The sequence below is a fragment of the Cervus canadensis genome, chromosome 1, assembly GCF_019320065.1.
Source record: "Cervus canadensis isolate Bull #8, Minnesota chromosome 1, ASM1932006v1, whole genome shotgun sequence".
Taxonomy (NCBI): domain Eukaryota; kingdom Metazoa; phylum Chordata; class Mammalia; order Artiodactyla; family Cervidae; genus Cervus; species Cervus canadensis.
In genome coordinates this window covers 61,189,852-61,216,397 of record NC_057386.1, presented here as the reverse complement: position 1 = coordinate 61,216,397, position 26,546 = coordinate 61,189,852, and the positions used below count along the sequence as shown (strand labels likewise).

The window sequence follows — 26,546 nt, the reverse complement described above, 5'->3', positions numbered from 1 at the left end:
TTGAAGCATATTTTTACATTCCATTCTTGGAAACTGAGACAGCCAGGATTATTTTTAAAATTATGCCATTAACACTATGATGTCAGAAAAATATAGATCAAGTAATGAGATTTCAATTTTTTTATTCCTTCAACATGTGACAGGTTATCAGTCAAGTATTTAAAGAGTAAATGTCAAAGGCATAAAAAGTTCATTGATATGGAATATTTTTAAGCCATGAAAGATTTTTCTCAAACCAGAATATTTATATTAATTATGAGAAATAATGACATTGTATTATTTTTTAGTCCAGTCATTACAGGCATGAATCAGATAAAACCCACTTTCTCACAAATAGACTTCAATATAAATTTAATGCTCATAGCAGAATATACTAGAGTGGAAAATAAAATTGAACAATAGAACAAAGCTATTATTTCTAAAATAGAATAAAAGTGAAAGGAGAAAACAATAATCAAGAGAGCATGACAAACATCACTGCACTAACTTTTTTTCATGGATTGATTTGTAGACTGTTTTATAGCAAGAGGTAACGCTAGTGGTAAAGAACCCGCCTGCCAAAGCAGTAGATGACAGAGACGGGGGTTCAGTCCCTGGTTTGGGAAGAGCCCGTGGAGGAGGGCAGGGCAACCCAGTCCAGGATTCTGGCCTGGAGAATCCCATGGCCTGAGGAGTTTGGTGGGGCTATGGTGCAGAGGGTGGCCAAGAGCTGGACACGACTGAAGCGACAGTTTTCTCCTGGTGTCTCAACAGTTAATGCATTAAAGCTGGCAGCAGTGTATGACAAAAACCACTACAATATTGTAAAGTAATTAGCCTCCAACTAATAAAAATAAATGAAAAAAAAAAAAAAGAGCTGGCAGCAGGTGTCACTACAGGCCAAGCAACTTCAGTAAGTATGTACAACTGAATGATTTTAAAGGACACTTACTGGACTTCATGGAATATATTGTTAACTTTGCTCCAAATTAAAAAACAGTTATTTTATATTTTTGCCTAAAATTTTTCATATTTGTCTAAACTATATTTTATTTCTTAAAAACTTCCATTATAGCTGACATTTGACCTGTAATGGTCAAATTAGGGATTAGGGTTAGGAAAAATATCATATTGCATACCAAATAAAAGTGAAAAAGTTAGGCTCTGTAAATAGTTGAATTCAAACTTTAAATCACAAGAAGATATTAATGTGAAAATTAGCTAATAGGTAAAGCAAAAACTTTTAGTTGCTCTTTAGGATTTTAGCAATAACAAAATTTTTGAATTTCTAGCTATAGATTTCTATCTGTTAAATATAACATATAAATTGAATTTCAAAAGTTAACATGGAATACACCATATAAATATTTAACATAGTTCTTCTTAATCATACCACATTGATAAAAATATTAATGTGAAAGTTAACTAATCAGGTAGGATTTTAGCAAAAACAAAAATTTCCAATTTCAAGCTACAGACTTTATCTATTAAATACATAAATCAACTTGCCAAAATTAACATGGAATACACCTTATAAATATTAAGAGGTAGTTTTCTTGATCTTTGGGGCTTCCCTGATAGCTCAGTTCTTGATTATGAATCAGATCAAACTACTGTGTTTCTTTTAATTAGCGCAACAGCTACAAAGATCCAGTTCCAGCTTCAGTTCAGTAGGTCAGTCGTGTACAACTCTTTGCAACCCCATGAACTGCAGCACGCCAGGCTTCCCTGTCCTTCATCAACTCCCGGAGCTTGCTCAAACTCATGTCCATTGTGTCAGTGATGCCATCCAACTATCTCATCCTCTGTCGTCCCCTTCTCCTCTTGCCTTCAATCTTTCCCAGCATCAGGGTCTTTTCCAATGAATCAGTTCTCCCCATAAGGTGGCCAAAGTATTGGAGCTTCAGCTTTAGCATCAGTCCTTCCAATGAATATTCAGGACTGATTTCCTTTAGGATGGACTGGTTTGATCTCCCTGGAGTCCAAGGGACTCTCAAGAGTCTTCTCCAACACCACAGTTCAAAAGCATCAATTCTTCAGTGCTCAGCCTTCTTTATAATTCAACTCTCACAACCATACATGACTACTGGAAAAACCATAGCTTTGACTAGATGGACCTTTGTTGGCAAAGTAGTGTCTCTGCTTTTTAGTATGCTGTTTAGGTTGGTCATAGCTCTTTTTCCAAGGAGCAAGCATCTTTTAATTTCATGGCTGCAGTCACCATCTGCAGTGATTTTGGAGCCCAAGAAAATCAAGTTTGTCACTGTTTCCATTGTTTCCCCATCTATTTGCCATGAAGTGATGGGACCAGATGCCATCACCTTAGTTTTTTGAATATTGAGCTACAAAGGTAGGACTTCCCTTTTGGCTCAGCAGTAAAGAAGCTGCCTGCCAAGGCAGGAGATGTGGGTTTGATCCCTGGGTTGAGAATATGCCCTGGAGAAGAAAATGGCAACCCACTCCAGTATTCTTGCCTGGAAAATCCCATGGACAGAGGAGGCTGCTGGGCTGCAGTCCATGGGGTCACAAAGAGTAGGGCACAACTTAGTGACTAAGTAACAACTACAAAGATATTTAGGTAGGTTGCTACATGGTTCTCAAATATTTCATACAATGTTTCAGTGGGATTTCTTATGATCCTGTTAGAAATACCCTGCCTTCCCTAGAAGAGAAACTTGGTACTTACTCAGGAAAGAGAAGCATCACCTAATTTACTCACCTGTAGAATGTGCGGCTTGAAAACCTTTTCTTTGAACAGATGCGTCAGAGACAAACCGAATAAACATGTTATTTCCAGTAGCCACAAGGGGCTCTGGTATCTTGTTCCCACACAGTCGTCCAAGAACTGGTGATTTTTCTGTTTCTCCATCAAATACTTCCAAGTGATCATAAGCACATTCTTGATGCTGCTCAATCTCAAATTCAGTAAAGGCCTATTAAGAAAGAAAAAAAGAACATTTATAAAGCCACATATCACTCAAAATGGGTTCTTTTCTTTGCAGCAGAAACAGAAAGACAAATACTATATTTTAATACATATACAAGGAATTTAAAAAGACAGTACTGACAATCCTACATGCAGGACAGCAAAGGAGACACAGATGTAAAGACCAGACTTTTGAACTCAGTGGGAAATGGCGAGGGTGGGATGATTTGAGAGAATAGCATGGAAACATATATATTACCATATGTAAAATAGATGACCAGTGTAAGTTCCATGCATGAAGCAGGGCACCCAAAGCTGGTGCTCTGGGACAACCTAGAGGGATAGGGTGGGGAGGCAGGTGGGAGGGGGCCTCAGGATGGGGGGGAGATATATATACCTGTGACAAATTTTTGTTCATGCATGGCAAAAACCATCACAGTATTGCAAAGTAATTATCCTCCAATTAAAATTAATTAATTAATTAATTGAAAAATATTTTCAGGGTTTGAAAATCATTTAATCTATCTAGCACATTATTGAAAAGGGTTGTGAAATCAATAGAATATAGAGTCTAAGAAGACGTAATGAGGAAAACAATGTAATAATATCATGTGAAATTCTATTTGACTATTGCAACTAATTCTACCATTGCAGTTAAGTCTACTCCAGAAATTAGACAGATTATAATAGCAAAATGATACTTTATTCTGAGTTTGTAACTATTAACAGAACAATAAGAGAAAATCAGCTTAACTTCATCCAGAGGGTTTTTTCTTTTTTAGCTTCCAAATACTAAGAAAAATATTCTATAAAGGGAAATAACACCTGAAAACTGTTGCATGTCAAATAGTTGTCTCTTTGGAATGGACTTTGGAAGCATTCATCTATCAATATAAAGAGTAAAGAAACCCACTGTGTAGAAGAGAAAACTTTAAGAATGATGGGAGTAATGACATTCTAAAGCTTATCCTATAAGTAAAAGTTAAAAATAGGATCAGAATTTACAGACCACAGGTGTGGTCCATTGATTGGTCCATTGAAAATGAAGTGAATGAGATAACTAATGGGCTACTTCAATCTCTAGTGAAATACAGGATGTCTGAGTAAATCATAACATCTGTTTTACAGAACAGAGCAATACCACAGAAGGTAGCATTGAGCTAGTGGGCTAGGGGCTATGTTGACAATTGGTGGGAACCAACTGACTTCAGGTTTTTATCAAATTACTAACAGAATCTGACTGATTTTGTAAGAGTCAGATAAAGCAGTTTGTGTAGCTGATACATTCTCAGTAATGCAAATAACTCTCATTAATTAAAGTATTGATTAATTTTCCCCTTGGAATTAATAGCAGCTTGTAAGGTCAGTTGCAAAGATTGGGTGGTCCTTTTCCAGAAGCCAGCTTAACCCAAATGCTCTACCACACACAAGCAAAACATGACTAATTCACATGCTGAAATCTCATAAATCTGCCCTGTAATATGCTAGAGACATACATGTAGAGACATCTCCATATATAGTGACTTTGTGTTAATATGAAATATTTCTAGGCCATAAAATGGAGTCCATGGAAAAATGGAAAATTTTTAAAAAACTGACTTTAGAATCCCCAAAGGTAAATTAAGATATACAATTTATTGTTTTTTACTCTATCACAAATTCTGAGGCATGGATCTCTATGTCTAAATGATGCAGAATGTGAAAATTTCCAGTCACCAGGAATCAATGCCATGGAAGTGTGCCTCCCGAAGACACTTCGATTCTCAAAAAAAATTCCCTCCAAATCCTTCAAATTTACAATGAAGACAGGACAGAAAAGTTGATGTGTGGAGCCATAACGAACTCTGATTTCTGCTGAAACACTGCCCTCATTTGGGGGGAATTTTAAATACCTTTCTTAAGCATCTGCACTCAGACTTTACAAGACAGTTCGGTATTCAAACATTTAAACCTTATTCACTCCATTATTATACTTCTATGATTTTAAGGTTAATGATCAGTGTTTTAGAGAGACCAAAATAAGTGAGCAGTAAGAAATTCTAAATCATTTAAAGAGAATCATTCAAAAGAAACAAAATTAACATTTCATTTTAAGCTCTGGAAAGAATAACTGTGCTTTTTTGGAACATCCAAGCAAGCCTAATCTACCTTCCTAGCTTCCAGCCAGGCTTCCATACACAACCCCTTCACATGCACATTACTTTGCAAACAAATGTCCATATAATCAAAACTCTGTTTTTTTCCAATAGTCCTGTATGGATGTGAGAGTTGGACCATAAAGAAGGCTAAGCACGGGAGAACTGATGCTTTTGAACTGTGGTATTGGAGAAGACTCTTGAGAGTCACTTGGACTGCAAGGAGATCAAACCAGTCAATCCTAAAGGAAATCAATCCTGAATATTCATTAGAAGGACTGATGCTGAAGCTCCCATACTTTGGCCACCTGATGCAAAGAGCCAAGTCATTAGAAAAGACCCTGATGTTGGGAAAGATTGAGGGCAGGAAGAGAAGGGGATGACTGAGGATGAGATGGTTGGATGGCATCAGGGAGTTGGTGATGGACAGGGAGGTCTGGTGTGCTGCAGTCCATGGGGTTGGAAAGAGTTGGAATAAATGAGCGACTGAACAACAACAACAACAACAAAGAGGTACTTTTGCCTGAAAAAGTATTCTTGTCTTAAAATCTCTTGGACAGAGGAGTGTGGCGGGCTACAGTCCATGGGGTAGCAAGAGTTGGACACAACTTAGAGACTCAACCACCCCCAGAGGTACTTTTACTGAAAATACAAGCACTAGCTAAAGGATAAGGCCACTCAAAGTCTCCACAGACATTCAGAGAGGACAAGATAATAAAATAATAGTACTTAATGTGGAAATAAAATTTAGCCAGGGTGACTATAAATTTAGAGAATTAAAGAGACTGATACAATGTGAGCAGTTGTGAAATGAAATTCAGACCTCCTTCATTCTATCCATCCTTTGCATTTTCCTGTCTTTGATGAGAACTTTGGTTCTCATTTGGTTTTCCTCAAGATATTGGAAGGATTAGAGGCCACTGGAAAACAATGGCACAATTGAATTAAACCCCAGTCTTCTGACAACAGTGATCAAATACACTTATTACGGATTTATGGTGGAGAATTATATATCACTGTGAGTGTTTTGTTTTCTAAATATCCCACATATGAAGCTGTAAACTACAACTTAGCAAAGCTTGGATACAATACATAAAATTAAAATGGTACAAGTATATTAGCCTATTGCTATGTGATCCTACGCCTAGATCTTTTTTCAGTTGTTTAAATTTTTTTAAGTGTAGAGTAATTAAGAATATGAAAAAACTACCAAAAATTTAATGATCAGTAGAGACTTTCAGGACAAAGACATGGTAAAGCCAGGAATGCTAGAACACTATCCCTTTATTCATTTAGAACTTTATCCCTTTTCTAAAAGGAAGACTTTTTCCAAGTATCTTTCAGCCAAGGTTTCTTTTACTTTAAAAATATTATGATGCAGTTAACATTTAATGATTAACACACACACACAAACACAAACTCCAGAAACAAGGTAAATATATCTGCTTCCTCCAGCAAATTTGCTCCAGGAAATTACCACACACTTAGTAGCTCAATACAATACACTTTTATTGTGCTAGAACTGTGGAAGTCAGTGGTCTAAAGTGGGTGAGGAAGCACTATGCTGCTTCTGGGGGTCCTTGGTGTGAATCTGTTTCCTTAGATTTTCTTCAGCATCTAAAGGCTCCCCTCATTTCTAGGCTCATGTTTGCTTCCTCCATCTTCAGATCCAACTGTATAAAACTTGGCTCCCTCTTGTAAGGACCATTAAGATTACTTCAAGCCCATCTAGATATTCCAGGATAATCTTTTCATCTGAAGACCTTTGATTTAACCACAGTGCCTTTTGACATATAAGATAATGTATGCAAAGGTCCTGAGAATTAAGAGATGGTGATCTTTGGAGGATGGGGAGCATCATTCTGCCTACCATAGAAAGTAAAGTCAAATACTTTCACCTTCTGTGATTTTCAGGGGAAATGAGGGCAAACACTTATAATTACATGATTTCAAACTTTTTTATATGTGAATTTCTTAGTTCAAGTCAGCAAACTAAGTCCCACAGAAGAAATCTGACTTGAAGCCTGTTTTTTAATAATTAAACTTTTTCTGGGACACAGCTATGTCCATTAATATGTTGACTGGCTCCACCCATCAGCACACAGGGTGTTTAAAGTCTTCCTGAGCCCACAGCCAACTCTGGACACAGCCCTGCCCAGCAGAGGGCCAGCTCTACCTATCAGAGAACAGAGAACAGATGCAAGAAAGTCACAATCCTATAACCTGTGGGCCTAATCTGTCACAGTAGGCCAAACCCTGCCCTGGGGCCAGCCTGACCCCAGCCCACTAGCAGGCCAGCACAAACTCCGGGACATCCCAAGAGTCAGTACCCACTTGTTTCAGGAACTGCCCCCACTCCTCCTACCAGTGACCTCTGGGATTCCTGGACCCTGGAACCAGAGTCCAGGGCCTGACTCTGCCTGCCAGTAGTCCTGCACTAACACCGGGACAGATTTCACCCACCAGTGGGTGGGCTACAACCCCGAAGTCTTATGGACTCTTCCCATCAGTGAGCCAGCTCTAGCCTTGGGCCACCCTGGATTCTGCAGCTGGCCACCTTATGACCAGGCCCCTGTGTGGAACAGCCAGTAGCCTCCATACAAGGCAGGTCCAAGCTATCAACCAGACCCGGGGTCAACCAAGCCTAACAGGCCACCCATATATTCAATGTGCCACAACTAAAAGACTCACACAGCCCTAATAGGGAGATCCCCTAGAGCATATAGTTTGGGTGATGAGAAGGGAGTGCACTGCTGGGACACACAGGACACCTCCTGCAAATGGTCACTTCTCCAAGATCAGGAAACAGATCCAAACTATTAGATACAGAAAAATAAAAACAGCAACTTAGATAAAACAAAGCAACAGACAAACATGTTCCAGATGAAGTAACAAGATAAAAATCCCAGAAGAACTAAATGAAGTGGAGCTAGGCAATCTACCTGAGAAAAGGTTCAAGGTAGAGATGGTAAAAATGATCAAAGAATTTGGGAGGAGAATGATGCACAATAAAAAGTTAGAAGTTTTTAATAAGTTAGAAAATATAAATGACAGACAGACAGAGATGAAAAATATAGCTGAAAACACACTAGAAGGAATCAAGTGTAGAATAAATGATAGAGAAGCAGAACAGAAAGCTGGAAGAAAGAGTAGTAGACATCACTGGCGATGAACAGGGAAAAGAAAAGAGAATGAAAAGAAATGAGGACAGCTGAAGAAACCTCTGGGACAACATCAAAAGCACTAATATTAGTATTACTATCTCAGAAGGAGAAGAGAAAGAGAAAGGGGCTGATAATATATTTGAAGATATAATAGGTGAAAACTTTCCTAACATGGGAAAGGAAATAGTCCAGAGAGTCCAGGAAGTATGGAAAGTCACATATAGGATGAACCCAAAGAGGAATGCACCAAAACACATTGTAATTAAAATGACAAAAAGAAAAAGAGAAACTATAAAAAGCCGCAGGGAAAGGCAACAAATAACATACCAGGCCATTAAATTAAAAGATACTTGCTCCTTGGAAGGAAAGGTATGACAAACCTAAACAGCATATTTAAAAAACAGATACATCACTTTGCTGACAAATGTCTGTATAGTCAAACTATGGTTTTTCCAGTAGTCATGTATAGATGTGAGAGTTGGACCATAAAGAAGGCTGAGTACTAAAAAATTGATACTTCTGAATTGTGGTGCTGGAGAAGACTCTTGAGAGTTCCTTGGACTGCAAGGAGATCAAACCAGTCAATCCTAAAGGAAATCAGTCCTGAATATTCATTGGAAGGACTGATGCTAAAGTTGAAGCTCCATACTTTGGCCACCTGATGTAAAGAGCTGACTCAATGGAAAAGACCCTGATGCTGGGAAAGACTGAAGGCAAAAGGAGAAGAGGGCAGCAGAGGGGTGACACGATTAGATAGCATCACCAATTCAATAGACATGAATTTGAGCAAACTCTGGGAGATAGTGGAGGACAGCCTGGCTTGCTACAGTCCATGGAGTTGCAAAGAGTTGAACATGACTTAGCAACTGAATGACAACAAACTTAGAAGAAACTCTCATAAGACTATCAGCTGACTTTTCAGCAGAAACTCTGCAGGCCAGAAAGGAGTGGCATGATTTATTTAAAGTGATGAAAGAGAAGAAAAATCTATAGCCAAGAATACTCTACCCAGAAAAGTTCTTTTTCAAACTTGATGGATAAGTTGAAAGTTTTACAGAAAAGCAAAATTAAAAGAATTCAGCACCACCAAACCTGTTTTACAACAAATGTTAAAGGAAATAGTCTAGGTGAAAAAGACAAGGCCATAACTAGAAACAATAAAATTACCAAATGAAAAGTTTGTCAATAACACAATAATAATAACACCTCACTTACATCAATGGACAGATGATCCAGATGAAAAATCAAACTGGAAACATTGGCCTTAAATGGCCCATTAGACCAGATCCATCTGAAAGCACTCTTAAGTGCACATGGAATATTCTCCAGGATAGGTCACATGCTAGGCTATAAAACAGGTCTTAGTAAATTTAAGAAAATTGAAATCACTTCAAGCATCTTTTTGGACCACAATACTTTGAGACTAGAAATCAACTACAAAGAAAGAAACTACAAAAAACCACAAACACACACACACAAAAAAAAACCCCCACAAACACATGGAGACTAAACAGTATCTTACTAAACAATTAGTGGATCACTAAGTACTGAATTTCAAACTGATAACGCTACACACACACTTGACTATGGTTGAATTTTTAATAAAAATTTTAAAAATTAAATTATTTTGTCATATTATTCTATCATACCTCATTGTTTATTGGCACTTAATAAAGTACTGTGCCAAATACTTTGTATACAAGTTCATGTCTATATACACAAAATCTGAGTAAGCAGCAGCTTCAATTTTCAGATGAAGAAATTAAGGTTTTAAAATGGTAAGTATCTTCCAAGATAGCACAACTAGTAAGTAGAAGTGTTAGGATCTAGATACAAGTCTTTTGCAACCAAAATGTATGTTTCTAATCCCTCCATATTTCCCTGATGCATACATTTGCTTAATAATTTATTTAATCATTGTAACTTTGTTAGGATTTTATTCTAGTAAATATTCCTAATCATAATAGGAAACATTATTTTCTATTTAAATTATTATGTAAGTGTACACAGCAATTATGGATCTCTTTCTTCTCTGATGTAGGATGTTATAAGGAAGAATAAGAGTTTTTTGTAGAGACAGAATGCCTGTGCCTGAAGGTAATTAGGCCCCTACCATCTGTATAAACTTGCCAAGTTATCTAAACTGCCTGGGACTGCTTCCTTATTGATGTGTCATTTATGACATCAACTTCAGCTAAAATACAAGATACCACTATGAAACCACTGGGAACTATACACACAGTCTTCAACCAGATACATTTTTAGGAGGTACAAATGTGCCCAGTCAAGCTATATTTTACTATTTGGAGAGCACTTTCAAGAAATGGAAAACCTAAGAACGTTCATAATTTTATTTGTAGAATTTCATATGAGAGAGTGACTATCTTAGAATTTTTAAAAAATGACACTCCCAGGTTCTTTGGATCCCAGTTCTCTAGCTTACTGTATTTATACGAAGATAATATTCCAGGGTCTTATAAATATGAGAAAGTATGTGCAAGAATACAAGAAATCCTCAAGAACTGATATACTCACTCATACACACAATTCTACTTAATATTAATATTCTGTTTTATAACAGAAAAATCATTATTTAAAGACAAAAATTAATGAATATGTTCATGGGATTTCCCAGGCAAGAACACTGGAGTGGGTTGCAATTTCCTTCTCCAAGAAAGAAGAATAAGCCTCTCAAAATTGTTTTTAAAATGTGTCATGGAATTGTTTTCAGGGAAAAGTCCTTTTTCTTTGCTTTTATATAATAAAATACTTATAAAAGTTTTCTTACTTTTCCGTGCAGCCTAACATAAGAGGAATAACTGTAAGTTGTAAATAAGCTCCATGGCACACATGGGGCCACCACAGCTTCCCTTTGCCTTTTCTTTTTGCCTGGTCTATAAAGAGACTAACTTGGAACTCAGTATCTATCAGCAGCTCTTGAAATAACAGGATTAATAGATTTTAGAATTTTCCAAGTTTCCTCAGAATCTACTTTCCAAATTTAGTTTGGATTCAAGTTCCTCCATTAAAATTAAGGATCTTAAAGAAATCAATGCATTTATTTTAAACTCTGTATTTTCTTGATCAAATCTTCCATATAATAAATGTCAAAGCATATAGGTAGGTGGTTGGTTGGTTTGAATATTACAACAAGGGTTAGCCAAATGTACATTGGCTGGTATCTGCAACAGAATAGTGATTTCAGTTATAAAGTAGATAAGACTCATTAACAATTATATTATAAGCAAGGAGACAATAATAGTAAACATAAGGAACAATAATGCCAAAATGGTAAGAGTTAGAAAGTATAGCATTAAAATAAACTTGTTGGTAGCAAATCTGTTACACACTTTCTGCTGATACTGATTGTTGGAGTGATATTGTGAGTCAGATTTTGTATGAACATGATTAATGATGTAAGAGAGTAGAATCAATATTATGCTCTGATTCAGAAACCTCAGAATGGCAAAAATGTGTTTTAGCAAATTTTTCAGGTAATTCTGATACATGTTAATGTTGACAAAATCTGTCTTAGACTGCAACAACTTCTACAAAATCACAAAGTCAAATACTTAAAAAAAGATCAGTACTTGCATTAAAGCTCTTATTTTCCTTCTAAAAATTATCTTCTTAGGATACTAGCAGGTATTATTGTTGAATCCAGACTGTTTCCTGATCTTCACGTGGAATATTTGCCTGTAATTTGTGAAGAAGCAGACCATCCTAGAGCTTGAAAGGGATGCTCAATAAGCTGACAGGTATATAATTGTGAACAAATAAAATTATTAACATATTTTCAAGTTGAGGTATATTAGAAGTTCCATTTCTTCTTGGATATATCATAGAATGCTGGGACTAGTGTTACTCTACCCTACCTGTGCAAAAAGCCAACTCATTAGAAAAGACCCTGATTTGGGGAAAGATTGAAGAGGAGTACGTCAAGGCTGTATATTGTCACTCTGCTTATTTAACTTCTATGCAGAGTACATCATGAGAAACGCTAGGCTAGAAGAAGCACGAGCTGGAATCAAGATTGCCGGGAGAAATATCAATAACCTCAGATATGCAGATGACACTACCCTTATGGCAGAAAGTGAAGAGGAACTAAAAAGCCTCTTGATGAAAGTGAAAGAGGAGAGTGAAAATGTTGGCTTAAAGCTCAACATTTAGAAAACTAAGATCATCACATCAGGTCCCATCACTTCATGGGAAATAGATGGGGAAAGAGTGGAAACAGTGTCAGACTTTATTTTTTGGGCTCCAAAATCACTGCAGATGGTGATTGCAGCCATGAAATTAAAAAATGCTTACTCCTTGGAAGGAAAGTTATGACCAACCTAGATAGCATATTAAAAAGAAGAGACAGTACTTTGCCAACAAAGGTCCATCTGGTCAAAGCTATGGTTTTTCCAGGGGTCATGTATGGATGTGAGACGTGGACTGTGAAGAAAGCCGAGCGCCAAAAAATTGATGCTTTTGAGCTGTGGTGTTGGAGAAGACTCTTGAGAGTCCCTTGGACTGCAAGGAGATCCATCCAGTTCATCCTAAAGGAGATCAGTCCTGGGTGTTCATTGGAAGGACTGATGCTGAAGCTGAAACTCCAAGACTTCGGCCACCTCATGCGAAGAATTGACTCATTGGAAAAGACCCTGATGCTGGGAGGGATTGGAGGCAGGAGGAGAAGGGGACGATAGAGGATGAGACGGTTGGATGGCATCACCGACTCCATGGACATGAATTTGATTAAACTCTGGGACGTGGTGATGGACAGGGAGGCCTGGCGTGCTGTGATTCATGGGGTCACAAAGAGTCGAACACAACTGAGCCACTGAACTGAACTGAACTGAACTGAAGAGGAGAAGGGGATGACAGAGAATGAGACGGTTGGATGGCATCACTAACTCAATGGACATGAGTTCGAGCAAGCTCTGAGAGACAGTGAAGGACAGGGTAGCCTGGTGTGCTGCAGTCCATGGGGCTGCAAACAGTCAGACATGACTCAGCCACTGAACAACAACAACCTTACCAGAAAAACCTATGTAAACAAAATCACAACTTGGCTGAACATGTCAAAGAGCCAAAGTCACTAGTCAAACACGTAATATCAGTCCACTCACTCTCAGGCCCTGTCAAGGAAAGATGAGACACATGCATCTGCTCACTGGTGATAAGACAGTTAAGGTGCCATTAACTAAGTTAGATGCATTTAGCTACAATTGTGATGTACTGTAAAGGTCAGGTGTGGAGTCAAATGCAACATCCTAAGATCTGTAGACACAGGAGTTTTTACACACATGCACGCTCTTCCCCATGGACCTCAATCTCCTGCTCATGAGAAAGATGTGGGAAGAGCAGGAGACAGACAAGTACCTTCCTTGCTATTTCAGGCTTGGATGGGAAAGTGGTCACTTCTGGGAGAAAAGCATGAAGTCCTGTTGCAACCCTTCTGTGGAAAATGAAATAAGCTTCTGGGGGAGGAGTTGAAAACCTGTCACCACCAGGGCAAACATGTAGACTCCCTGTAGAAAGGTGAAAAACACATGAACAAATAAAACTGGGGAAGTCTTGGACCCAGGAGCCTACTCCAATAATACCAGAGACCTTCTAACACATAGGAGAGAGAAAAAACAAACAAACAAAAAGACTCTCCCACAGAAGATCAGCCAGAGATATGAGATGCAGTTTGGCTGTCAGGAAGAGAAGAGGCAAGACCACTGGGAAAGGATATTTCTAACACTTGAAAATAGATCCTGTCTGAGGTGGAGAACCCCTTTCTCTCACCACCAGACTACCAAATACCAAGAAGCACGTAACTGCAGTCTTTCACTGGTTGACTGAAAATAGTCTGAAGAGGTATACAGTTGTGGTAGACATGAATGAGGACGCTAAAGCTAAAGATGAAATATTGAGAAAATGCATCTGAAAATTCAGCCTCCAAGCTAAAACAAAGGAATTAAAAGCCAATGGTCTACTGAAGGTAATTGTAGGATAAAGACAACCCAAGCTCAGCTGATTACTGACTATATTGACTCAGCAATATCCCTTCCCATATACACATCTTCACTAACAGCCTAACACAGCCTGAGCTGTGTCCATTTCCAGATATAAAGCCTCTACTGTTAAGTATGTAATGTTTACTTAGTTGGTCAGTCATGTCTGACTCTTTCTGACCCCATGGACTGTAGCCTCCCAGGCTCCTCTATCTGTGGGATTTTCCAGACAAGAATACTGGAGTGGGTTGCCATATTCCTCCTCCAGGGGATCTTTCCAACCGAGGAATGGAAACCACGTCTCCAGTGTCTCCTACATTGCAGGTGGATTCTTACCTGCTGAGCCATCTGGGAAGCCCCCTAAAAACATATTATCTGATGATTAATCAAAAATTACATGACACACAAAAAAGCAAGGAAAAACACCACAGTGTTAAGAGAGAAAATAATCGTCAGAACAGACTCAAACATGACCGCTATGTTTAACCTATCAAATGAGAAATTTCAGCAGAGGGTATTATAAATTGAATTGTGCCTCCATGCCAAGTTCATGCATTGAAGCCCTAATCCAATGAGGTCATAAGGGTGAGGCCTAATCCCACAGGGCTAATGTTCTTATAAGAAGATGACAGACACCAGCACCCACTTTCTTTCTCTGTCTTTTTTTCTCTCCACACACATACACACAGATGAAGTGCTGTGTGAGGGCACAGTGATAAAGCAATCATCTGCAAGTGAAGAATAAAGGCCCCAGCAGACGCCAATCCCCACAGCACCTTGATCTCGAAAGCCTAGCCTCCATATCTGTGAGAAAATATATTTTTGTTGTTTTAGACATTCAGTTTGTGATATTTTGTTATGGCAACCTAAGCAGACTAACACACATTGCAATTCTGCTAATGAATCAAATGGAAATGCTAGAAATAAAAAAAGAGAGATAAAGTATACCTTTGACAAACTCATCAGTAGACTGAAGACAGTTGAATAGACAATCACTGAAATTTAAGATTGGTCTCTAGAAATTACTCAAACTCAAAAAGAGTGGCAAAAAATAACAGAATTCAAGAGTTATGGGGTAATATGAAACAATCTCACATATGTGTAAATGAATCCCAGAAGGAGAGAGATAATAAAGCAGGAGAATTGTGAAATAATGAGCAAGAGTTTTCAAAAATTCATGACAGATATCACAATACAGAGAAATTTAGAGACTTCTCAGAAGGACAAATTACTACACAGACAGACAACACTCCTAGATATATTACATTCAAACTGCTGATAAAAAAAAAAATGTTGAAGGTAGCCATTAGAGAAAAAACCACAGAAATAAAATTAAGATTTACCACAGACATTAAAAACCATCAAGAATAGTAAATAAAAGAGTCCAGAATTTAACATGCAGATGGCGCTAGTAGTAAAGAATGAGTCAGGAAGATCCACTGGAGAAAGAAATGGCAACTCACTCCAGTATTCCTGCCTGAGAAATCCCATGAACAGAGAAGCCTGTCAGGCTGTGGTCCATGGGGTCACATAGAGTTGGGTACAACTGAATGACTGAACATACATATTTAACATGCCATCTTAGAATTTTATACCCAAAGAAAATATCTTCAAAAAATGAAAATTCATAGACATACTCTATACAAAATACAAAAAGAAATTATTCAGGGAAAATAAATATGATATGAATCAAAACTTGGATCTACACACACACACACACACACAAAATCTTCAGGAAAATCCATTTTCTCAACTCCCTTAGCTACTGCACTGATCAATGCAGCTTCTGTATCTCAGTCCATAAGCATCAGAGAGTGTTCCTCTCAACCAGGGCCTTGAACAGGACTGGAAAGCAATCAAGTTCCTACAGTGCTGTTATTTTAGCACCTAGTATCATTACAAAGAGTGGCTGAAATTAATTGATGTCTTTGTCTAGAAAGTCATTTATTGATGTTTTACAAGTATGGTGATTGGAAAGAACTCCATAGTAGGAATATGAATGTCTCGATGACAGTCTCTAATATTATTATTATTCTTATGCTGCATGTGAATAAGATACCTTTATTGGGGAAAAAAAAAAAAAAAACCTCACTGAAGGAAAGGGTTCAAACAGAACTTTAAAATTAACTTCATGGCTGGATTGGCCCACTAAGCTACTATGGACTTGTAGCCTCATTCCCAAGACAATTTCTTTTTCTTTATTATGGTTCTTGTTAGACTGTCCTGAGCCTTGCTAGTTGGCATTCTTTCCTGCTTTTGACAATAGCATAGTGCAGAAAATTGTCAAAATTTCTATATTTTATGATTCTGTTTCTTTAAATTATACTCTTCAAGTATTCTGTAGCCTATTATGAAATATAAGATGTATTATCAGATGACCAGGATCAAAGAATACAAGAGAGAGGATGAACATTACATTCATTTTTGAATTTGGAAGAAGTTTAATGATATCTGTACTCATCTAAACAGGACAGCTACATTATGTAAAAATAATACTCCAGAAATCACAAGACAAAATTAGTTTTACTATTAAAAAACACATATGTTTTGTATACAAGACATATAGAATTGACACAATAGAATTTACTATGCTAAGTTGAAGTGAATACTTATAGTTTCCTTCCTGAATTTCTGACTTTTTTTTTTTACATCTCCGTTTGGAAACATTATTTTCAATAACATATTAGGAAGTAAAACTTACTGTTTTGCAGTAACTTTGGCAATGCCCTTTAAAGCTTCTCATCCAGGATAAGAAGACTATATGAGAACTACATGGCTACCATTACTATCACTTTGATTAGGAAATCAGGAATTTAATCAATGTTAGTAGGAAAACATAAGAAAGTCTTTTCCATCTGTCTACTAACTCAATTCAATTAAATAAACATTCATTTTATTATTTTATTTCCACATACTAGCTGTGCATGTGCAAGACATGAGCAAGCAGCTTAACAGAAAAAAAAGAATAATGTGCTCACTTACTAATTTGATTCGATGACCAGGAGTGGCACTGATTTCCCATGTGCATTCTTTTCTGCTTGGGTACTTGTCTGGCCAGTTGGGACTGGTGATGAAGCCATAAGGACTGTGAATCTTCTGTTCACACTCAGCTGTGCCAATAATGATAGTATCAATTAGTGTGTAAATCTAGCCCAGGATTGGGCCATCAAGGAAGCAGCTTACTTGCCCACTATCTTGCTGAAAAATTTTCCTGAATAACTAATCATTACTCTACAACTTATCATATTCATCTGCTTTGGCAAATATTTTGCCTAGCATAATCGTAACTAGACAATGACTGTTTTTGAGTTCACATGAAATTAAGTATTTATAATGAATTAGATAAATGCCTATGAGAAAATAATTATTTTTAACTGCTGGATTTGTAAGGTCAAAATTTAGCAGAGTAACATTATTGATAATCAAAGGTATCAATTCTTTGTACTGCAAAACATTTAATGCAACGTCACAACAAAAATCAATGGACTGTGACATTTTCAATTATTTTTCCTATTAACATAAACATCATTTATAGTTAACTAGGATCACTAAGCCACTTTATGAAACATATCTTTACATTTTTCTCTCCCTTTGTTAAAGTACACACTTGAATATCCAAATCATAATTTCAGCTGCTAAAGTAAATTTTTTGTAATTTCAGCAAAGTAAGATGAAACACTGAGGGGAAAACATCTCATTCAATTAATATGAAATTTCTTTTAGATTTTACACAGTTTAAATAACTTCATCTTGGGGGAGGGCATCCAATATTGCTAATGAGTGCGTGCACTGTTGCTTCAGCTTTGTATGACTCTTTGTGACCCTATGGATTATAGCCCGCCAAGGCTCCTCTGTCCATGTGATTCTTCAGGCAAGAATACTAGAGGAGGTTGCCATGTCCTTTTCCAGGGCATCTTCCTGACTCAGAGATTGAAACTGCATCTCCTGCAGCTCTGGCATTGGCAGGCGGATTCTTACTGTTGAGCCACTGGGGAAGACACAATATTTCTAATAGCAAACTTCAAAAACAAGTAATACTGTGTCTTCAAATTGTGTTCTAACTATATAACTTATGAAGCGTCATGCTGTGTATCCTGTGTAGACTGGAAATTATCTGTTGTATATTGTGTCACTCATTCTAAAATATAACTAATTCTCTGAAAATTTCTAAGAAATCTCAAGGGAAACACTTTACTATATGAACAAAACACTTGTTAAATAGTAGTGCTGCACGATAAGGGTAAAATGACTGCACTACTGTGCTGCTGGCGCCTGCCTGCCTTCTAAACCCTCGCTTTAACTGTGCCAGCTTTCCACAGGGAACTGGATTTGTAACTGAGAAATGCAACAACAACAACAACAAAAGAGTGAAGTTTAGCTCGTTTTAAACAACATAGGTTCACAGCAAGACGTAAAGTCTGGGTGCTGTCTTGATAAGGGTTTTCTAAGTTCCATTATCCCTGTCCTTGCCTTGCTCATGTGAAATGTGGAATCTTCCAGATCTGGCAAATAGTCTGTAAGACAAAGCCAAGAGGCTTGCTGCTGAAGTGTATAAGGTGCTGAGTATCACAGCAGTAGTGAAACAAAACCCAGCCTTTTTACTGACGGAAAAGAGGAGCATCATTTGGCGTGCCTGGATACACTTCTACATAAAAGAAGTTTCCTAGAAAGTCCTTTCTTGAAAATATTTATCATAAAGAGAGACTTTGGATATCTAAATGTATTTGCTACCTGTGAGTCACTACATGCATACTCTGTAAAAACTTTTTTTTCTAATTTTCCACATCTCAAAATAACTGGGCCTATTCCCCAGCCTATTGATTTAATAGCATTCTTTACCAAGTTTCACACATCAGAATCTCATTGGTTTATACATGAAAGTAAAAAGAGGAAAAAAATCGTGCATATAACTCTGTGCAACATCATTAATTTAGTGAAATAGAGGGGAAAAAATGTGACATGACCATATTTGAATGAAACTAATGGAATGAGGGTCAATTCAGGGTATTCTGTAGGATTCAAATGTGCATACAAAGAATTGCTATGTAATTGTGGTTTTAGTCAGGCACCTACCACTCTGCCTGTGCTAATGACTAGTTATAAACCTGTCTCATTAATAAATTCAAGTTAAATAGAAAGCTTTATTTTCTTTTTAAACAAAACAGAAATAAGGAAGAAATAAAAGAAGGAAGAATTAAGGTCTTTTCCCCATGTAGCTCATATTGGCTGAGGAGATGAAGATAACTGTCTTTATAAAACCTTGGAATATAGTAAGAACGTAGGACCAAAATCTGATAGGAAGATATTTTTATGTGTGTGTGTATGTGTGTGTGCTGGGGAGGGGGGTGGGAAACCATGACTTAAAACTCTAAGTGGCACAGTATTTTCAAATGTCTTTTTTATGGTAGGCATTTGACTTTGAAACACCTGGTATTTAAAGTGACAGCATTCATGCAGCACGTATACAAGATATGTTGGGGAGGGAAATTAAACCAAATGCCAAGCATTTAGCAGCAGTTTAAATATGGAGATGGGTATGAGGCCTGTTATATGAAGACTGGAGGATAATGCAGTGCTTTCCTGGTTGCCAGACAGCATCACGGCAGCCCCTGCATCTGTTATACAGTTATTCTAATGACACCTATGCATGATGTGCAGAACCTTGAGGTAATACAAAGTTTCCAATAGTGTGACCTGGATCTTTGAACACTGGGTGTATTTTTATTTTTGACATTTGAACAGTTAACAATTACTACTCACTGATATGATTAACTCTACCTGGAAGCAGTGCTTTACCCAAACTGCATGAAGTTCTAGATATCATCAGAAAAAATGACCTTTCTTTCATACCTTCCTTGCAATCATGCTTATTTTCATGCAGCACAAATCCATTTCGGCACTGACACAGGTAGCTTCCCACTGTGTTGACACACTCATGTTGACACCCGCCATTATCCTTAGAACACTCATCTTTGTCTAGCAAAGAGATAACCCCATAGATTAGTAAGTAACTTTAAAAATGAAGGATGTCAAAGGAGAGTCATTTAGTTGTAGTTAATATTGGCAAAGGGTAAAATAAGTCACAGCTTTCCCTGTCCCCAAAATAAAGCAAAACAAACAAAATTATAGTGACTTAGTTCTACCTAGTCCTTGTTTAGCTTGGAGCCTTGTGCCATGAATTGAATTTCCGAGATCACTTACATTGGATGACAACATGTAGGCCTCTTTCACTGCTCTATTGGAGAAGTTTTGAGTAGGGCAGAGGAAATAAAAAAATATTTTTCCAAATAATCTTAAAAATTTATTGTCAATTTTTAAAACCAACTAAAAATTGTGAATAATCTGAATAAATGCAAATAGGGGCATATAAATGGAGGGAAATCCTTCACCATGGCATGTAGACAGAGGCTAAACAAGGTTCCAAGATTCGTGTGCAATCATTTTTAAAAACCACTCATTGTAACTACTGTAGCTGATTTTTTTTCATTAACTTTGCAGTTATGCTTAACATTAATAAATCTGGATATTTTATAAGATTTCAAGACAGAAAAAGTCATCATTAGATTATCCTGAAGAAGAAACAATTAATATATTTTAAATTAATCTACTCAAGCAAACCAGTTAATTAATAAGTAATTCCATAAAAGAGCTTTTAGTGTGCTAGAAGTAAAGGTTAGGATAGGAAATATGAGTTCTAAGAAATAACCAACAAATTCCACTACAGGGAAAAAAATCCCAACTCTATTAGCAGGCAGTCAATTCAGTGAGAGGCATCAGTCACCATATTACATTTCTTAGCAGTCATTCCATGAATGGCTTGTCCATTAAAGTCAAAACTGGCCTCTGCTCTTGACATATACATATGATGTTCTTCACTCAGACCTTCCCCACTCCCATAGCACAGAGAACAAAAAGGACATATGACAGTCGCATCAGATATTGGGCTGAATTCAAAAGTTACACTGTCAACTGATATTTCTAGTGAGGGTTTGTGAGCTCATGGTGGCACACAGATAGCAAATGCTATTTTTGCTTGTTTTAATCAAATCAGTATTCCCCCTATGGAGATGGGTGTAGGAAAGGCATTTTATCCAAGAATCTGATACTAATATTTGTGAATACATTTATTTTTTCCCATTTTGGTGACTGATAACATGACACACCACATGCATGCTCCTGGGATATATTCACGCATTGGCAATATCAGAATATACACACAGGCAGTCCTGAAATTTTTAAGAACATATCAGGATCGATATATCTGCAATTTATGTGTCCTCTATTTGTCCTTAAGATTTCCATAATACTTTTAATAGTTAATATTGAATCTAAGCAAATAAGAAAAAAAAAACATAGAATAAAGAAAATTTATCTCTAAAGCAGCATCAAATATTAAAGCGAGTAAGAAATCAGAAATTAATAGAAAGTAGCCTTACAAGATTAATTTTCAAGAGGTTCATAATTTGGAAGTACTATTACCTTAACTGTGAACACTACAGGTGATAATTTGTGAATTTCCATGCAGAGAGGAAGAGGGGTGGACTAGACTCCCTACTACCACATTGTCAGCTAGCATATTTCCTAATTCAGACAATCAGTCAGTAGGTGATTTACATTTCTTATTTTAATATACCTTTCCAGGGGCTGTTTACTTAAGATGCTTTGGAAAAATACTTCTTTATGAGTTGATGCCAAATACACTGCATCACTGTAAATGGAAAGAGTCAATTAAAAAATTTCTGGTGCTAGAATTACTCTGAAATAAATACATATTTCTTATAAAATATATATCTAAAGATTGTTTGATAATCTTAAAATCTGATATAATGAACTATGGTTGTAATCTAGGTCAACCAGATTTTTGAGAGTTGGTTGGAAATCTAACAATTGTAAGTATTTTACTTTTAAGAAATTGGTTTACATTTGCAATTGACTGGTAAACAGGTTGCTCAGTGACAAACCTATCGGAGCAGGGACCACCTGAGTCATCCCTTCATTTGGATCTGTTAGACTGCCATGAATGAGAGAGAAAAAATGTTAAAAAAGAACACAGGTTAATATGCTAAATTTTTCAACTCATAGTCATTTTATAATGAAAATAATTCCAAAACATAAAATATTTCTAACATTTAAAGTTCATTGTAGTAGAAATATCATGCTACATGATATTTCTAAGGAGAATTATTTTCTTTAGATTTGATAGAACAAAATCTGATTTGTGGTAATGGTAAGTACAGAGAAATAAAGTTGAAAGTGAAATAAATCACATTTGAATAATAGTTTTTGTAGCCAGTTTTTCATATTTTTGTTGTGCTGGAAAAATAATAATAATTTAAAAATAATTTTTAGAGGAGGAATAAGAAAATGAGGAACAAGAGGGAGAAGAAGAAGATTTTATATATCACACTAAGTATTTTATTATTTTTCAGTTTCCCAATTAATTAATGTTTTCTTCTTCCCTACATCAAACATTGCTTAATATAATCAATGTCACATGAAATTAAGAGTTATCAAATATATTGCTAGAATATATGTGTAAGCTAATCTAAACTAAATTAAAATTCAAAACTGGGCAAAAAAGCAGCATATAAAAGTCATAATGCCCAGCAAAGCAGTGTATAAAACTGCCCACACATGCCAAATAGTCAATATGAAAAGAGAAAATTTCAGTAAATATTGGAATACTTGAAATTATCCAGACTTTTCACATCATGCAGACAAAGAAAGCTATTTATTTAACTTAATGTTATTAAAGATGAGTTACACAAATATGTTCTTAATTTCTTATAAAAATCATCAAATTTGAGGGAAAAACAGTAGCAAATATAATTGTGTTTTCATTTTCCTTCCTTTTTATCTTCTTAGGACACAAACTACAAATATTTTGAACAATGAAAATCCAAAGGAAAAGTGAAGGAAGGAGGATGTGGTTTTAAAAATTTCTCAGACTGTCTGCGTAATGAATTCAATAATTGATAATTCTGTCAATGATTCATTTGAAATTTTCTAGCATTTTCATACTGTCAGCATGGGATTTTAAGAACTGTTTTTATTAAAGAGAAATAAATGTCATATTGAGGAGAAATAAATGTCATATTGAGTAGAAATCCAAACATTTAATTTTTCAGAGGGCAATTAGCCTCCTTCTTTGGAATGGACATATCTGATTTCCATTCCTTCATGTTAGATGAAGGAAAGGTCCATTATTAGGGAAAAAGCAGGTGGCATTTTCCCATCAGAGGCCTGCAGAGTATCTCTTGCAAGAATAAAAAATAAAAATTTTCTCTTTGCAGAAAGCTTCCATGTCTGTAGAAAAAAGAAGTAAAGGGTCCATGCACCAGAACAGAACAATATATGAGAAGACACACTTACAATAAATGCTTAGATATAAAATAAACATCTTACACACTCATGCATACACACATACACAATATATTGCATGCATGTGTGCATGCATACAAGACACACAGGTTTCATTTTTTTTTCATTTATTTTTATTAGTTGGAGGCTAATTACTTCACAACATTGCACTGGGTTTTGTCATACATTGACATGAATCAGCCATGGAGTTACATGTATTCCCCATCCCGATCCCCCCTCCCAGCTCCCTCTCCACCCGATTCCTCTGGGACTTCCCAGTGCACCAGGCCCAAGCACTTGTCTCATGCATCCAACCTGGGCTGGTGATCTGTTTCACTATAGATAATATACATGCTGTTCTCTCGAAACATCCCACCCTCACCTTCTCCCACAGAGTCCAAAAGTCTGTTCTATACATCTGTGTCTCTTTTTCTGTCTTGCATATAGGGTTATCATTACCATCTTTCTAAATTCCATATATATGTGTTAGTATGCTGTAATGTTCTTTATCTTTCTGGCTTACTTCACTCTGTATAATGGGCTCCAGTTTCATCCATCTCATTAGAACTGATTCAAATGAATTCTTTTTAACGGCTGAGTAATATTCCATGGTGTATATGTACCACAGCTTCCTTATCCATTCGTCTGCTGATGGGCATCTAGGTTGCTTCCATGTCCTGGCTATTATAAACAGTGCTGTGATGAACACTGGGGTGCACGTGTCTCTTTCAGATCTGGTTTCCTCGGTGTGTATGCCCAGGAGTGGGATTGCTGGGTCATATGGCAGTTCTATTTCCAGTTTTGTAAGGAATCTCCACACTGTTCTCCATAGTGGCTGTACTAGTTTGCATTCCCACCAACAGTGTGAGAGGGTTCCCCTTTCTCCACACCCTCTCCAGCATTTATTGCTTGTAGACTTTTGGATAGCAGCCATCCTGACTGGCGTGTAATGGTACCTCATTGTGGTTTTGATTTGCATTTCTCTTATAATGAGTGATTTTGAGCATCTTTTCATGTGTTTGTTAGCCATCTGTATGTCTTCTTTGGAGAAATGTCTGTTTAGTTCTTTGGCCCATTTCTTGATTGGGTCATTTATTTTTCTGGAATTGAGCTGCAGGAGTTGCTTGTATATTTTTGAGATTAATCCTTTGTCTGTTGCTTCATTTGCTGTTATTTTCTCCCAATCTGAGGGCTGTCTTTTTCACCTTGCTTATAGTTTCCTTTGTTGTGCAAAAGTTTTTAAGTTTCATTAGGTCCCATTTGTTTAGTTTTGCTTTTATTTCCAATATTCTGGGAGGTGGGTCATAGAGGATCCTGCTGTGATTCATGTCAGAGAGTGTTTTGCCTATGTTCTCCTCTAGGAGTTTTATAGTTTCTGGTCTTACATTTAGATCTTTAATCCATTTTGAGTTTATTTTTGACACACAGGTTTCAACACAAAACTGTTGAAAAAATAATCACCTTCAAATGAGTTCTGATAAGCTCTATTGAGAGCAACTCAGACAATTTGCTCTTTCTAAAATATGCAAATATTTAAATATCATTAATCATGAAACTTGGAACTAGATTCATAATCATAGAAGAGCTTTAGTTGTGTTACTACTTGAAATTAATCACACTAATATTTAAAGTTTTGTTAGGATAGTATCAGGTTGAATTTATTCTATAAATATCTATGACCTTCCCACGAGAAAAAAAAAATGGTGTGTAGGAGAAACAGTGTAAAGAAATATCTATAAACACTGAAAGGTGGATAAGATAAGAACCAGAGCAGTTGAAATCACTTGAATATAGAGGAAGAAAAATCACACAAATCATTTTATCTGACTCCTATATTTGTTACAGACATAAATGAACTCAGAGTCAAGAAATCTGGGCTTTAATGAGCTTATCTGTTAAGTCATCATTGCATCATTTTACCATTACAGGGTTGCCTAAAGAAGGTGGAAGGTCTATGTACATCTCTCATTGCCTCAAGATATTTGTTACATTATTTCCAAATAATGAACACTGTGATTAAATTAAAACTAAGTTTTCCAAATGTTATTTTTACATGCATAAAATCCTACTAATGTTTCCTTTAAGTTTAACCTATGTAAGGAAAAATAATTGTGTTATTAGTAGAATACAGTTAATTTTGCTTAATCACTTAAAGTAAGTAAACTATAACAAATACACCTATGCAGATTTGCATACTTGTATTCAAATACAATACCATATAAAATTAACTTAGGCTTTACTTCATATAAAGTAATTATTGTTCATTTAAAAACAAACCTCATTCATTCATAGAAAACAACAGTAATATATTATTAAACCAGCTATCTTCTAGAAAATGTTTATATTATTAGACATTTTTGTCTCATATACCTAATTACATGAAAATTTAATAGATACATAATTCAATATCATGTTCAAATAACCTTAGTTTTATAGTCATAATTTTCTTATTTACTTGTACTATTTCATTATATTGCTTTATAATACACCCTTAATATCAGAAGTATATAACAGTAATTATTGTAGAGGAGCTTATGAATATTCTGCTGTATAAAACAATAACTTCTAAATTTTCAAACTATAGCATGACTATTTTAAGACATCAGGAATTTATGCAATGATTTCTTACTTTGCTGAACATGAAAGTGATAGAAATCTGTATTCATTATTTTGCTAATAAGTTCTTAGAGTCATTCTTCTAATTCCATTTCTTAGGTCTATAAAGTGCTTCTTGAAAATCAAAGGTATGTACAGACATTAGTAAAATTTCAACATGATTATTTCATTAAATAATCATTGTATTTTAAAAACAATGCTATAGCTTAATTTCATTTTATTCATTAAAAATCTAAGTATATTTCCTTGTGTTTTTTCTTTCTTGATGAATCACTTAGTTGCAAGAAAGCTAGAACATATTTTTAAATAGCTTTCCTTTCTATATAATATGAGTTCACTTATAATAAATATTGTTTATTTTTAAATTGAATTTCTT

At 36.1% G+C, this 26,546-nt stretch overlaps 1 protein-coding gene across 5 annotated transcripts in view; it reads right to left on the bottom strand.

Moving 5' to 3' along the window:
• Window positions 1-26,546, bottom strand: part of TLL1 (tolloid like 1) — a 343,253-nt gene that overhangs the window by 70,730 nt on the left and 245,977 nt on the right. For 4 of the 5 annotated variants that reach the window (XM_043483925.1, XM_043483909.1, XM_043483934.1 and 1 more), the window contains 3 exons: window positions 20,045-20,170; window positions 17,177-17,304; window positions 2,699-2,912 (listed from right to left, as the gene is read on the bottom strand). In XM_043483925.1, coding sequence (XP_043339860.1) covers window positions 2,699-2,912; window positions 17,177-17,304; window positions 20,045-20,170 — 468 coding nt within the window. Of the gene's footprint in view, window positions 1-2,698; window positions 2,913-17,176; window positions 17,305-20,044; window positions 20,171-23,371; window positions 23,501-26,546 lie in introns of those variants that run through there. The other variant, XM_043483943.1, reaches the window with a different exon arrangement.